Here is a 16,147-nt window from a genome sequence, read left to right as displayed (position 1 = left end):
TCTGAGACTCAGGTCTTCCAGACTCTGAGCCTAGCACTCTATCCCCTGTGCCACCTGGCTGTCCTGTATCATCCCTAATGCCAGAAGAACTCTGGAAAAAAGAATTAGGAAACATGGGTTCTAGTCTCAATAACTACCTGTACAACCTTGGATGAGTTACTTTACCCTTTCTGAACCTCACTTCCTCATCTATAAAATGAAAGGTTTTGGCTAGATCTCTCAGGGGGCTTCCAATTCCAATATTTGAGAATTTTAAAATATACAATCAGCTGTTAAGTATCTGTGCTAATACAGGAGACAATGGAGCAGATAAATGGATGCTGTAGGCAATTCAAAAGTAATTTATGCATTGTTTTGGATCATAGTATATGTTTTCTTTTTCCCCTTGTTTTTCAGATTTACATTCTTAATTTCCTTAAGCTAATTCTAAAATTACTGTGCTCCTCAAGCACACAATAGCAAAAATTGATTTCTAGGCATCAGACAAGAGAGGGTGCTAGAGACATGTTGAGAATGCAAAGGGTTGATAACCAAGGTTTAAAGATTGGTTATTGATAATCCACATACAGATGAGTGAGAGTTGATTATATCAATGCACAAACTTACACTGATCACTCAGAATCACAAAAAGTTAAGAGTGAAAAGTGACTTTTGAAATTCCACTAATCACAGGGAATTCCATTTAATAGATGAAGAAGGGATTATCCAAAGTAATACAACTACTAAGCAGCAGAGCTTGGGTCTTCTTATTCCTAGGCCAAGTGCTTTCCATTCAACCAACCTCCTAAGGTTCATCTTAAATAATACAATTACTTTTTGATTTACTAATGACAATATAGATGATATTGATTAAATCTGACATAAAAAAGCAAGCACGAGGTCAGTTTCAGATCAGCTATGAGTGGACAGATTTTATTTTCAAATCCTTTTCTACTGTGTTTCCCCAATAATAAGACCTATCCCGAAAATAAGCCCTCCCCTTACTGTGTAAGATTCCTCTAAAATAAGCCCTCCCCCAAAAATAAGCCCTATTGAGATCGCTACTGTAGTGAAGGTGATCCCCTGCGCTACACGCTACACGCTACATTACGGTACCCTCTGTATGCACCGTTCCCCCCGGGCGAAATGCACTCCGCGCTCTGAGCTGCATCCAATCAGAGCTGCAGCAGTGAGCACGTCATCCTGTTCTTCCCCAGTGATTTGCTTATTGAATAAAGGTACATTTTTTTGTTCACATTTACCTGTTTATTAAAATTGCTGTCAATGTTCATTAAAATAAGCCCTCCCCTGAAAATAAGCCCTCTGGTGTTTTTCTGTCCAAAAAAATAATAAGACAGTGTCTTATTATCGGGGAAACACAGTATGTTGTCATATATTATTTTTATTAAAACATAAAGACTCCCCTTTTCCAAGTCTAGGAGTTGGAAGAGAAGAATGAATATTAAATGAAAGTAATTTTATTTTAAGTAGTTAAGTGACACAGAAGATAGCACACCTGCCTGAAGAGTTCAGATCTGGCTTCAGACACCTACTTAGCAGTGTGACCCTGGCCAATTCGCTTACCCCAATTTGCCTCATTTCCCTCATCTATAAAATGAGTTGGGGAAGAAAATGGTAAATTGCTCTAGTATGCCAAGAAAACCCCAATTGGGGTCATGAAGAGCCGGATGTGACAAAAATTTTATTTGAATTCCCCATAGAAAAAGTGAACTAGCAAGTTGAGGGAACTTAGTTGCTCTGACTCAGCCTGAAAGGTGATGCATAGAACAGGAGAGCAGGGTTGCATAGCCCTCCCTTTGTGAAGAAGCAAATTTAGGAAGCAGAACAGAGATATAGTAGAGTCAGCTTTTTAGCATCTCCATCATTGTTGTTAACTCCCAGAACATCTGTGATAACCACATTCAAATACAGCTGCAAAAACACCTTCTAAAACCTAATAGCCCAAAATTTTACATTATAATAATTTTGAATTCCCCAAGGTACGCTCTCTTCCAAGGTTAGATAAATGAGAATCCAAGCCTTATTCTATTTATTTCATCTGTGGTGGGGTTCAGAGAACAACAACAACCATTCCTTCCTATATTTCCCTCCATCTCCCAATGCATAAAAGCTAAAACATTTCTATTTTTTATCCAGTTTCTTGATTTTCATAGGACCCTGTATCTATGTGATTAGCATATTTATAAAAAAGATTAAAAACCAAAAGATCCTCATAAAAATAACCTGATTTTTAAACTATTTATTTGATCTGTGAATGTTGAATAGTTGTTTGGGGAGGCCGTGAGGAAGACTAAGGATTTAAAATCAGAGGATATGCATTCAAATTGCAGCTCCGCTATTTATTGCCTATGTGACCTTGGGTAAACTCCTTCAAGTCCCTGGCCCTCAGTTACTCCATTAGTAAAATGAGAGAATTGAAAAAATGACCTCTAAGGTCCTTTCCAATTCTGTCTATTGTCCTATCATCCTTGTTCATTTGTCAAATTAGCATAAACTCATTTTCATAGGAAATAATTACAAAAAGTCTCCTGAGAACAGAATACTTTACACGCTACCTTCTTAAAGAGAGTTGGTGGTTTAAATTAAATAATAAAAAATCATATTCATTAATCTACTTATTAATTTTAAGAACAATAAAATTATTAAAAATACAAGGGCATAGTACTCTGAAAATGCAAAAAATATGAAAATTCAGAAGAATGGATTATTCTGATTATTGATATTATTTAGATTAATTTTATTCATATAATTATCTGTATTATGAAAGAAAAGAAAAACCAAATTCAGTTTGTTTAAAAGAAAAGCCCCTCTTACAAAAGGAAGCTGAGCAGCTCGGTTTCTCTCCACGACTTCCTTCATTCCATCCAAACCTCCATATACCCAACGACTGAGATGAAATCCAAGAGTCCAATAAGATGGTAAAAGTGGCCTTCCAATAAGCTAAAGGTGATAATTAGAGAAATGAGGCATAGTAAATATTGTGTGACCATTCTAATCAGAGTAGACCCCCTTCATAACATACCTTGCACAGTTTGCTAATTACTCCCAAAAGGGACTATCAGTTGCTTGAACACAAAGATCACATTTCTCTCTAGTCTCCTGATGGTAACTAGCACCGTGATAAGGATACAGTAGACATCAAAAAATCAGTCATTTACTTATTATAAACTAACCCTGTTATACTAGCATTTTACTTGGGGAGCATTTGGGAGAACGTGATCTGGTCTATTTATCTCAATCTGTAAAACCACCAAAGTAACTTTAAGAGTTTGGAGACTTCCCAACTCTTACCACCCCATCTCCTCTGCCATAAAAAAAAAATCTCCTTTATCTGGTTTCTATATTTATCATTTTTACACTGAGGCAATATATAATACAGAAAGAATAGAAGGGAATGAATAGCAGGCTAAGAAAAAAGGAAGTACCTTTTCTTAATCCATTCTTCCTTTTTTAAAATCTAAATAGTGTCATTTATTGCTATCAGTTTGGGGAAGGAATTATATAAATCACACAGTCTATACGGATGAACACTTTCTGTTATACAAACATGAATACATACATATACACAGATAGTAACACACCCAGAGGCAACCCCACCAAAGGTTTCTTTATCCAATGTAGTAAAGTCTCATGGCCTCTCGTCTTCCTTTCTCCTATGGCTCCTTTTTGTAGTCAGTAGACCCTGCTCATTGTTAGGTGAAATAGACAGAAAGGAAACTCCGGCCTATATATTTTACTTCTTGTCATAATTCTAATAAAACATGATGGGACAAGAAACTAAAGCTATAGAACAGAATGAGAGGGTTAAAGTCTTATGCTATGCCCCTCCCTGAGGGTCAAAAATGGACTGACTTTCCCCAGATTTTCAGAATGAAGGATCTTATATTTTAAATTTTTGACCTTTTGAATATCCTAGGGAAAATTGGACTAAAAAAATACATTGTATAAATAGGCAAATACCCTTGGCTTTAGGGATAACAATTAGCCATAATGATTCTTCATTAAGACTTTCTACAGGAATATTTTCCTTTATAGAACAGATATGTTTTTATGAAGGGAGTCTCTAAAGAGCAGCTTTGTATATTAAATTCTATTTTCCTGTTCATTAGCATGATACAACTGGAAATGTAAATGCATTTCTGGTTTTTTTAATTGACTGCAAGAAATGATGTTTGATTTAAAAATTCATCAAATGCTAAAAATGTCATATTGAAAAGGGGGGATAGATATATATCTATCTACAGATAGATATAGATATGTGTATGTATGTATGCATATATGTGTGTTTATGTGTGTACACACATATACATATATAAAGTATGTGTATGTGTGTATGTATATATATACATATATTTTACAGTTGGCACAATAGCTTAAAGTATTCTTTAAAATCATAATACCAACTCCATTGGACACAACCTTAAATTGAAAAATCTATTCTGTTTCTAACATATTCCTTCCAATGATAACCTTGATTATAAGAACATTCAGCCCTTTGTGTTGTATATAACTTGCATCCTTTTATTTGGTGGAAATTGTTGCCTTCCCAATATGGAATGGGTAGTTTCAGGGAGAAACAGAAAGACATAAAATCTTCAAAGATTCAAAATACAACAGGAGAAAACAGAAAAGGTGCACATTTACTCAAGGAAATGAACAGGAGAGTCTGCAAAATTTGCATAGCCAACCTCCAGCTAATAATAACAAACCATAGCAATAGTTCTGTGGTGCTTTATAAAGCACTTTCCAAACGATTAACTTTGTGAAGTGGTTAATACAAACGTGATTTTTCCTCTTTTATAGATAAGGAAAATGAAGAAAAAATGATTTAGACCAAGGTCACCCAGTTCGTATATGTCAGAGCTACAACTCAACCCCTGGTCTTATTAGTCAAAATCTAGTTTTCTTTCCAACAAATCACATCAAAAGATGAATTCTGTACTAGCATGTTTCCTTATACTATGTTTCTGAATGAGATTTACTAAACTGATGTTATTATGCTTTTTAAGTAACCAGTCACTGTGATTATGTTCTGACACACTGCTGCTTATTGTATGGGACCTCTGGAAAAATCATTTCATTTCTCCCAAACTCAGTTTCCTCATCTCTGAGGTGAATGGTTTGAGTTCAGTTACGTCTAAGGCACCCTCTAGCTCTCAATCCAATAAGCATGTTTTAATATACCTCAAGGTATTCCCGAACAACCTCTTCAGGAGTGTTCCCTAAGAAGACGTAAAAGTCCAGAACACCTCCAGTGACTCGGTAAGTGATTGCTGGGGCAGGTTGAAGGGCAACCTCTAGAAGGAAATGGAATGAAGAAAATAAGAATTACAATTGTGCAAATATGGAAAAACTAGAGCTGTCATAGATATACCAGGAAATAACTAACTATCTCATCCTTAGTAACATTATCCTCTTATCTTTGCTTTAGGATACAAATGAATAAATAAAAATGTTTATGACTAGTATGGCACCGGGACACTCGGTATCAGTAGAGATATATCAGTAACTGATAATCAGAATGTCAGGCATCATTGTCAGGGCCAATTACCATGACCCTTGGGGGAAGAAAATCCTTCAGAATGAAACATTAAGATGTCTGCATGGGAGTGCTTCTCCTTCATGCCAATCTGCAAGGAGCCACCAGCATAGTGAACCTCTCTTGGGCTTTCTCTCCCAAGCTCTATTGGGTTAAACACTAGAATCTCCATGGAACTGAGTCTCCTCTCCTGGCAAACCAACCATCCCCCATAAAATAATTAAGTGGATGATAGATAGATTGATAGAGAGAGAAAGAAATGAAACGATAGGTAGGTGGATAGTGAAAAAATGAATGAATAAAAGAAACAAGGAATTAAGGAATGAATGAATGGATTAATGAAAAAATGAATGAATAAAAGAAACAAGGAATTAAGAAATGAATGGATTAATGAAAAAATGAATAAGTAAATGAATGAAGGAATGAATTGATAACTAAATGAATAGATAGAGAGATAATCCCCATTCACAATTACTGCTCATCATGACTTTGCTTACTCCAGACAAACTCTCTGAAATAATATGGTCCTGATTTTAGACATGGAAGATAAAAACTCAGACACTAATTTAGGTGATTTCCTGACATAATGAAATAGGGACCATTTTAACTGACCACCATCCCTTTAAAGTAAGCATATCTATGGTGGGGGCCAGATGGAGTGAAGTCAAGCTCTAGATTTATTGACTAGGAATAAAAGACATCAAAAAGCTTCCTTGAAGCAAAAATTCACATAGTTCCACGAGCCCTCTGGTTGATTGACTCAGCTTCTTACCCAGTCCCTTTCTACTAGCTGTAACTCTCACGAACTTAGACGGATTGACATTGATCTCTACCTGATCTCTTATTACTACTACTGACTCTACTGACTTTAACACAGCTCATACTGATCTATTATGCAAATCTAAACTTGACTGGCAGTTTAGATCCCCTATTGCACCACCATATAAGAATGGTGCTGAAACACAAGGGGGTGATATGTTTTATGGAGTCTCTCTCTGTGGGTTTTTAAAGAAAGATAGCAGTATCAGTGGATAATGCAAAACTTTAAAGCTACTTGCATTTGAACAATTTCTTTGTGTGAAATCAACCTGGTAACTCTTGATTAGGCAAGGGTGTTAATTAACCAAAGCTATATCTTGGCAGGGTCATGGATTTTGGTGCAACTGATGCAACCTGCCAGATTATGTGAAGTCTATGTTTTTTTTTTCCTTAAGGTGATAATATTCTTAAGGGGAAGCACCCCCTTTAACTCACTGTGGGAATGAAAAGACTTAAAATGTTCCCCTTTTAAGAATATCAAGTACTTTACCCATGGCATTGCTGTTCATCAGAAAAACTCCAAAGGATTGTCCACTTGCATCTTCAAGGCACAAGAAAAATGTGTGAGCTCCATACAAGTTAGTCATGCCCTGGGGGTGAAATGTAAAACAGCAAACAAGTTACAGTGCAGCAGATTGTATACTAGAAGAGTCAAAGTGTCAGACTCAATCAGTCTTGGATATTTGCATGACAGACACAGCTGCCTGATGGATGAGTGAGAGCCAATTGGATTTGACAAAAGTGCGAGGTCAAAATTAAGGTTTCATTAATATGTGAAAGAAGCAGCATGGTTAAGTTGATGCTAAATTGGCCTTGGAATCAGAAAGAGGCAGGTTCAAGTCCTACCCTAGAAATGTAATAATAACAATAACAACATCAACATTTATATCATACTTTAAGGTTTACAAAGTGCTTTACATGTTATCTCATTTGAACTTCACAAAAACCCTAGAATTTAGTTGCTATTATTATCTAGATTTTGCTGTTGAAAAAACTGAGGCTCATGGAAGATAAATGACTAGACCAAAGTCACACAGTTTGTAAGTATCTGAGGCAGAATTTATCTCATTGATCTTCCTGACTTCAAGATGAGCCCTCTATATGCTGTGCCAGCTACTTACCTGTACAAATGAACAAATGTTTCTTTTAAAAACTCAGAAGACCTGGAAAATGTCATATTGAAAAGGAATGTGTGTGTGTGTGTGTGTATTATGGTTGGCATCACAGCTGACTAGCAAGCCTCCTCACCCTCTCAGTAGCCCAGGAAAATCTCTAAGACTAGAATTTTCAGATAAATTCTGTTGATCTGTATCAGTAGAAGGAGTTTCCTTTACTGATGAAATATGGTCCAGACCAAAAGAAAAAAAAATAAAATGTGTCATCTAAATAATTTTGAATTTTAATTTAGGAATAAACCAAGAACAACAATAATGAGAAACAGCATAGCATAATGGATAGAAAGCTGGTCTCAAAGCCAGGAAGACCATGTCTCTCCTCTGACATACACTTGACTGTGTGACCCTGGGCAAGTCACTTAACTTTACAGATCTCTAAGCAGCTCCTGAAGTTTATCAGTTGCAGAGGTATCAACCAACGTACATTGGTAAAGTGAGTTTCCATGTCCAGGAGTTATCTATACCAATTAAATCTAATCCCTACCCTTTCTGTTGGGATGTAGTTCACCTTATTCTAGAGATGTTAACTGATTCTGCTAATTCACAGCATCTTCAAGATGGTTCGTATAATTCTGTCTACCTTTCTCACTGAAGAAGACAATTACTAAATTTAATTACTCATTCTTCATTAAAATTACAGGTTTCTGGTTCTCATGGTGGTTGATTATACCAATTCTAAGACTTCAAAGCACACACACACACACACACACACACACACTGAAAGATTCTTTCACCATACCCAACAATACAAGGCATGCGGAAATAGCCTTCAGCTCACCAGGGTGAGGTTTCTCCCTGTTCCTTGAACTAAACATTTTCTTCAGTGCCTGGTGATATCAAATACAAGATTCTCTTTTTTTTTTGCAGGGCAGTTGGAGTTAAGTAACTTGCTCAAGGTTACACAGCTATTTTTTTTGTGTGGGTGTTAAGTGTCTGAGGCTGGAACCAAACTCGGGTCCTCTTGACTCCGGGGCCAGCGCTTTACTCACTGTGCCACCTAGCCACCCCTAAAACTGTCCTTTTTTTTAAGCAATTGGGGTTAAGTAACTTGCTCGAGGTTACACAGCCAGTTATTTCTGGGTGTGGTGCTAAGTATCTGAGCCCGGATTCGATTCCCAGGTCATCCTGACACTGGGGCCAGTGATCTTACTTGTTGAGCCACCTGGCCACCCCTACAAATACAAGATTAACTAAAAAACTGCCTATTTATATACCACCAGTCTTAGAAATTGAAAGAAGCAGAGAGAAATAAACAAAGCTGGTATTCATAATGGAATGCACTACAGTCATAGGACGAGTATATATCCCTCATTTATTTACTATGTGATCCTGGGCAAGTCAGTTAACCTCTTGGTATCTCAGTTTCCTCATATGTAAAATGGGATAATAATATCACTTCCTTCCTAGAGTTATGAAGATAAAATGAGATAATATTTGCAAAGTGCTTTGTAAACTTTACGCATTATATAAATGCTAGTTATTATTCTTATTAATCTAGACATTCCAGGGACTAATTCCAGTCTAAATAGGTTCTGCTATATTTTTACATCCCTTCTGCCCTTACCTCTCAGAGAAAGTATGTTTTTTTGCAGTCAGTGTTTAAGCTAGTAGTCTTTTTAATTGACAGACTGAGTAAATGGTAATTTTATATATTGTAGGTAATACAATATATGTAACTGCCACAATTTGAATGATCCAACATTCCAAGTATGTCACTCCCATTTTCCTCATAATTGATAAAGGCAAAGGAATAACTAGGTAAATTCTAAAGGCTGATTTGTGGGTTGGGTGGGATGGGGGCTAACAACTTGTCAGAGATATACTAGAAAGGAGCCATATTTAGTTATAGGTTAGACAAGATGAATTCTGAGATTTTATGATTCTGCAAGATCTGGCTAGAGATAAAGTTTTTCTAAAGTCTTACATCATTAGGGGTATTATCCCGAGGGAAGATGGGCCAGGTCTTCCAGTCCATATCATGGCGGTACTGCTGGTGCACATGTTCCCCTAGGCCATACACATTAGCACTGGGTAGCTGGATAGAGAGCTGTAGATATTGCTGAGCAAACTGGAGGGGTCCAATACCACTGTCAAATCTGGACACAGATGAAGAAGAGAGAAAAGGAGATTATACTGGAACAAATAATAAACAGTTGTTAACTGCCTAATAGATATGAGGGTGATATGGCGAGGTAAGGGGCAAAGGCCACTTCTGCATAAGAAACCTTTATTTACATCTCAGTAACTGAATAGTCCCTATTTTGTCCTAATTCTTTGCTATGTTAACTTATTTCTCTTCTACACAATTAATTTCCAGGACATAGACATTGTTTTTTCTCCATCTATCCATGGTCCTTCAGTCCCACTCAATCATTATACTTTAAATATATAGCTATTTCACCTCCTGAAATTGCTTCCTGCCTCTGCTCATTCCAAACAAGCATTAACATTTTTTTTCTCAAATGTCATTCAGCTTAGTTCACCCTGATTAATAAGATGTGCTAGCTCTCCATTGCCTATCATTTCAAATTCTTATTTCTTACCCTATCCTTCAACTTCTTTCCATCAATTCTCTTCCTCATTCTCTGATCACAATCTCACCAACCATAGTTCTCATTCCTCTCTGATCACTCCATTCTTTAGGATTACATTATTTGGTTTCCAATTAAGTTTGAATCTTTTCTCCAAATTTCCTTTATTGATTATAACTTTATTGTTTGGTATCAACAAGAAATACACTTAATATTTCTCCTTTTCTGCAAGGGCAATTTTCATAGAAGTGCCATATGAGAATGAAAATATGTGTATACTCACAATTCCCATATTTAGTCATCTATATAGGTCTAGCATATCTAATTTTTCTAATACTCTATTTACATCCTTAATCATATATATATATATGTCTAGGTCCAAAGGGAGCATATTTAAATCTCTCATTACTCTCCACTTAACTCCTCTATTCTTGAAAAGCTCATTTCCTTACTCATTTCTCCCTCCCCATTTCCACCTCCATACCACTTGTGTTTTTATTTGCCTAAAATGTGCTAATCCTCTTTGCCCTCCATAAATCCATATTTTCCCCTTCTTTCAAATCTCAATTAATCAGGAAGTCTTTCTGAAAGGATATAGTCTATTTTCCTTTCTTCACAACCAGAGCTTTCTGAAAATACAAATTATAACCAGGAAGGTCCACAGTGCAGGGACCATCTCTTTCTTCTTCTGTATCTTCTGTGTAGTGTTTTGAAATATATGAGGCACTAAGTTAATGTCGGTTGAGTGACATGCAAATTAGTATAAAGGAGAATTGTTATACCAGCCCAACTCCCTCTCCTGAGAATGCATCCTATCCTCCAATTAACAAGTCCCCTCTGAGATAGAGTAACATAACCCATCTCACACTCAGATTCTTAAAAGACAAAGAATAACCTATCAGACACTGTCTTCTCAATTACAAGATCAGTGTCTCTATCTCTAACTCTGATCAAAACAAAGGTTCAGGTTCTACCCTACCCAGTAACTAAATGAGAGAGGGCTGGGGAAGAAAAACAAAAACTAAAAACCTTATATTCAGGAACCATGGCACAGTGATGCTATAGGTGTATATTCCCAAGCTAAAGATTAATCATGTCATTCTCAAATTTTTAGAGTCTTCCACTCATACTCCAATGTCCCAATCATCATACAGGCTTACAGAACTTACAAAACACGGTTGTTGCTTTGCCGGATAACTTTGATGCTAAACGGCTCTTTTTCAACCTCCACACGATAATTCAAATTATTAGCTGCATTTCCAGTAAATGGCCGGACATGTTCATGAGGGACCTCATATCTGGCATCGTTGGGGTCACTGATCTGTCCCAACGAATTAACAAAAAGAAAACTAAAATCAAATACATTCAGAAAACCCAACAACTTTAAGGGGAGGGTAACTTTTGTCTTTGACTTTTTAGAAAGAAGCAAATTTAAGCTTATTTCAAATACAAATGTCCTAATATTTAGAGCTGTAAAAAATGGAATGGGCTGCTTCAGGAGGGCTTCACCAGAGGTCTTTAAGGGAAGATATGTTAGATTTAGATGATATGCCTTTTCAGACACAATTTGAATTAGGTGGCCTCTAATATTCTGTAGCCATTTTTGTTTGTTTAAAGTAAATGTCTCTCAAGAAAATGAAAATTATTCCTCACTTACAAATTAACACTATGATTCTATAAGATAGCTTTTCAATTAAATTCAATGAATTCAACATGTATCAATTTTTTATAGAAGGCAACATATAGTTAGAGAGTTAGGTTCAGTAAGGAAGGCCTGGGCTCAAGTTCTGAATTTAGCACAGTGCCTCTAAGCAGCTCTAAAACCATCACTGGCATAAGAATTGTTAAGCTGCATTGGTAGAAATATTTTCCTCACTGGGAGTTTATTATCCTAATAAAAATCATCCAGACTCACTATGTGAAAAGTACTAACACTTTTAAAATTCTTAACTTCCTAGTTGTTTTCTTGCTATAACACTTCACTTGGCACAAAGGGTACATGATCAGTCAATCACATCTCACTCATCAAACATGGCGAGATATGGGTATAATTTCCTGATTGTGGAGATGCTGACAATGTTAATTTTAAAAAATTTCCATTATCTTGTTTTTATTTAATGGAATAATAATATCATAATAGTGAGATTGTGATTTGTGGCTTCTCCTCTGCTACTCAATCAATAGCTGTGTGACCTAGGACAAGTCATTTAATCTCTGTGGGCCTCAGTTATCTCATTTATAAATTGAGGACTGGGATTAGACTGTTTCTAAGGTCCTATCCAGCCTCAAGATCCTTTAATCTTATTGCTACTATTAATCCCTAAGTCTCTCAGGGACATTTGCACTTTCAATTAGATGATCAGAAAAAATAAAAAAAAAAAACCTTGAAGTGGAAACGATTGGATGTCTGGTATTCTGCTTCAAGGATGACATTGGCAATATCATTTCCAAACACTGAGCGGGTCGGCAGTCTGCTCAACTGGGCTGTGAACCCTGAAGGGGGGAAAACAGAAAGAGTTGACATGCCCTGAAGGAATATTACACCTCACTGGAATTCCCCATAAATACCCAAAATGTGAAGGGGAACAATAAGGAAGGAAGGAAGGAAAGAAAGAAGGAAGGAAGGAAGGAAGGAAGGAAGGAAGGAAGGAAGGAAGGAAGGAAGGAAGGAAGGAAGGAAGGAAGGAAGGAAGGAAGGAAGGAAGGAAGGAAGGAAGGGAGGGAGGGAGGGAGGGAAGGAGGAAAAAAGAGCAAAGAAAGAAAAGAAAGTTTTCTGCTTTTCAAAAGACATGGGAAAGAGATGGATAAACACTATCATATATGCATACTACTACTGAGTCATAACTTGGAGGGCAGGAATGGTGCTGAATCTTCTGTACCCAATCCATGTTCCTCTCCTTAAAAACATGAATAAAGGCTTCCTCTGGAAAGTGATCCTCTTACTCAATTCAATTCAATCCAACAAACAATTAATTAAGGCCTACTATTATAAGCAAAGCACATTTTTTAAAGTTTTATTGATGACTTTTGTTTGTTTCACTATTATCTCCCAATTTCTAGAGCCCCCACTGGACTCTCCCTTGTAACAAGGAAAAACATTAAAATTGCACCATCCAACAAAGCCGTCATATATGAAAGGATGTGTGACACTATGCACTTATAGTTCCCCACCACCACCATACACACACACACTCACACACACCTTCCTAGTGAGAAGAGAAAAGGGAGATGTGCTTCATTATCTAGGATTAGAGGCAGCAAGATGGTATAGTGGTTAGAGTGCTAGGCCTAGGCCCAGGGTCAGGAAGTCCTGGCTTCAAATTTAACCACAGACATTTACTAGCTGTGTGTTGGGCAAGTCAATTCTGTCTAGTTCAATTTCTCCACTTGTAAAAGGGGAATGATAATGACACTTGCCTCCCAAAAAGGTTGTAAGATCAAGTAAGATAATATTTGTATAATACCAAGCACATAGTAAGTATTTAATCAATATTTGTTTTCTTCCTTCTACAGCACGAAGACTGGTTTATACTATTAACCTGAGTACAACTACCCTTAAATGTTATTTTTGCTTATGCTACTATAATTACCGCTCTGGTTCTAAATATTTTCACTTGTACTTCATGCAAGTCTTCCCATGTTTTCCCAAATTCCGTGTATTCATCATTCATCATAACACAGTCAACTCCAATATATTCATATACTAATCTGTTCAGTTATTTTTCTGTCTGTGTTAATCAAGGTCAGTCAGTCAACAAGCGCTTATCACATCATGTGCTAGGGATACATAGAAAGGCAGAAACACCATTCCTGGCCTCCAGGAACTCACATTGTGATGGGGGAGGCAGCACGTAAGTAACTAAAGGAAGTTAATGAGAGAGAGAGGACAGATGTCCATCTCAGAGAGAAGGCACTGGGAAAAGCCATTTGCAAATGGTGCATTAAATCCATTGTGAAATCACTTTATCTTCTTTGATTTCCTTTAATACATGTTCTCTCAGCATTTATGGACTCACTTTGAATTTTCCTCCCTTTCGTCTGCTTGTATGCTTTGTTGTTAGTATGTTTAAGGGAGGCAGTTTGCTATAGTGGAAAGTGCACTGGATTTTATTCTAATTCTGACTCTTTCACTTACTGTCTGTGGAATCTTAGGAAAATTACTTCACATCTCTGGACTGAATTTCCTCAACTGTAAAATAATGGGGGGGGGGAAGGGTTAGACTACTTTCTAACGTTCTTTCCATGTCTATGATCCAAAGTCTTTTGTGTATGTTGGTTTTATCACCCCAACTAGATTACAAGTTAACTTCAAGATTAGGAACTCCCCAAGAACAGGAATTATACTATTTCCAGAGGTCAGGGTTAATTTATGTTTCCTTGTCTCCTCCACCCTGCCTTGCTTTAGGGACAGGGGTGGTTCTGCTTAGTCTTTGCCATTATTAATAATAAAGAAATGACCTTGCATTTGTATAATGCTTCACAGTTCACAAAAGCCCTTGCCTGACTTATAAGTTAGGTTTTTCTTAAAAGTTGAAATCATGTCTCCAATATTGCCTTTCTCCATTGTGACCCTTTTCCATGAGAAGTTCCATCTACCTTCCATGGTGAATAAATTTGACAATACAAGGAGGCATGCCACATGCTTTTAGTTCTATCTACTGGATAGTTTTTGAGTCCACCCCCAGGGCTGTTATAGATATTTCTTTTTTGTGCTGGGTATGGGCTTACTCACCTGCATTGGTGTTTGTACTACCTTCTACCTGATAGCCATACTGCTTGGAGAAGTAGCACCAGGGCATGTTTACTGATCCCTGAGGACTCCAGCAGCAACCACGCTGGTAACATGTGGCCTAGAACAAAAAGGAGCATGTCAGACTAACTGTGTCAACAGTGGCCCCCTAACACTACTCACCTCCTCTCCTAGGTACCTTTCATACAGAGAGTCTTAGATGAGTTACAGTTATGAGGATTCTTGAGAAATATGGTCACCAATTCAGAGGAAGAATGAAACAAATAACACAAAATGTCAGATCATCCATCATTTTATATTTCCCTTTGCCTCACTTGGTTCTCTAACTTGTTTTTTGTAGAAAAGAAAATTATATGGCTAATGATATCTGGCTCAGGCTGACATTAAAATAAATGGATTTCTTTGACCATAGACTGTGACAGATACTATACAGGAGTAACCCATAACTGGGCTAAGAGATTGTACTTTAGTATTGCTCTATGAGTTCAAAATATCTTTAAAGGTTCAAAAGGGAAGTGGGGGGAAAAGTACATTTAGGAATCATAGATGTGTGTATGTGTGTATGCACATACGTATACAGACACATTTAAACATATACACACAACAGCTAAAGGATTCTTTAGTATAATATCATATATATATATATATATATATATTTCAAAGGATAGTGAGTATATGTTTGACTATGAAATTCAAATTTATATAGAAAATGGGGAAAGAGATACAGTGAAATTTCTTGTCCAATCTTTCTCTCTTCCGCATGTAGAAGATGAAAAAGTACAAGTACTTAGACATTTTGGAAAGATTAAGCCACATTTAAATTCCAAAGTGTTATTAGAAGAGATGAGTAGAGCTATGAATACTCCCAATAAACTTAGGAAAACTAGAAATGAAACCTAATATTAATTTAAGAACATATTTAATACATTTGAGATGAGAAAAAAAAACATCAATCTAAGCCTAAGTGAAATATTTTTAATCTTGCTTCAATAAGAATTTTCACTTTAGTTGAGCAAATAATTTTTATTTAAACTGTTGTTTTAATAAAGAATTATATTTTTCTAGCAAAAGAAGTACTGAATTGTTTGCACAAAATTCTCTAAGTCATCAGCCAGTCATACCTGGGAGAATACTAGTGGCCATTACACATATAGTAAATAAGCATTGTGCTTAAGAAGGGCCAGGGGTTGTCCTGTAAACTGAACTCTTTTCAATTAAGGCGGAACTAATACTAACTAGTGAATATTATGACTAAACAGATTTCAGCTCAGGATAAGTAAAAACTTGCTAGGATTTCACTCACATAATAAGTACTTTAATTTTTATGTTTTAT

The 16,147-nt window shown here is 36.5% G+C and overlaps 1 protein-coding gene across 1 annotated transcript in view; it reads right to left on the bottom strand.

Annotated features, from left to right (window-relative positions):
• The window catches only part of MGAM (maltase-glucoamylase), a 123,715-nt gene that overhangs the window by 99,817 nt on the left and 7,751 nt on the right, over positions 1-16,147 (bottom strand). The window contains exons 3-9 of the mRNA XM_069087400.1: positions 14,797-14,914; positions 12,448-12,557; positions 11,234-11,385; positions 9,458-9,629; positions 6,849-6,948; positions 5,185-5,297; positions 2,815-2,940 (exon numbers count right to left, since the gene is read on the bottom strand). Of these exons, the coding sequence (XP_068943501.1) occupies positions 2,815-2,940; positions 5,185-5,297; positions 6,849-6,948; positions 9,458-9,629; positions 11,234-11,385; positions 12,448-12,557; positions 14,797-14,914 (891 nt within the window). The remainder of the gene's footprint in view (positions 1-2,814; positions 2,941-5,184; positions 5,298-6,848; positions 6,949-9,457; positions 9,630-11,233; positions 11,386-12,447; positions 12,558-14,796; positions 14,915-16,147) is intronic.

This window comes from Petaurus breviceps, unplaced genomic scaffold (genome assembly GCF_028583685.1).
Source record: "Petaurus breviceps papuanus isolate PSGF00001 unplaced genomic scaffold, PetGlider_PUasm1.0 181, whole genome shotgun sequence".
NCBI lineage: Eukaryota > Metazoa > Chordata > Mammalia > Diprotodontia > Petauridae > Petaurus > Petaurus breviceps.
This window is presented reverse-complemented; position numbering and strand designations above follow the sequence as displayed.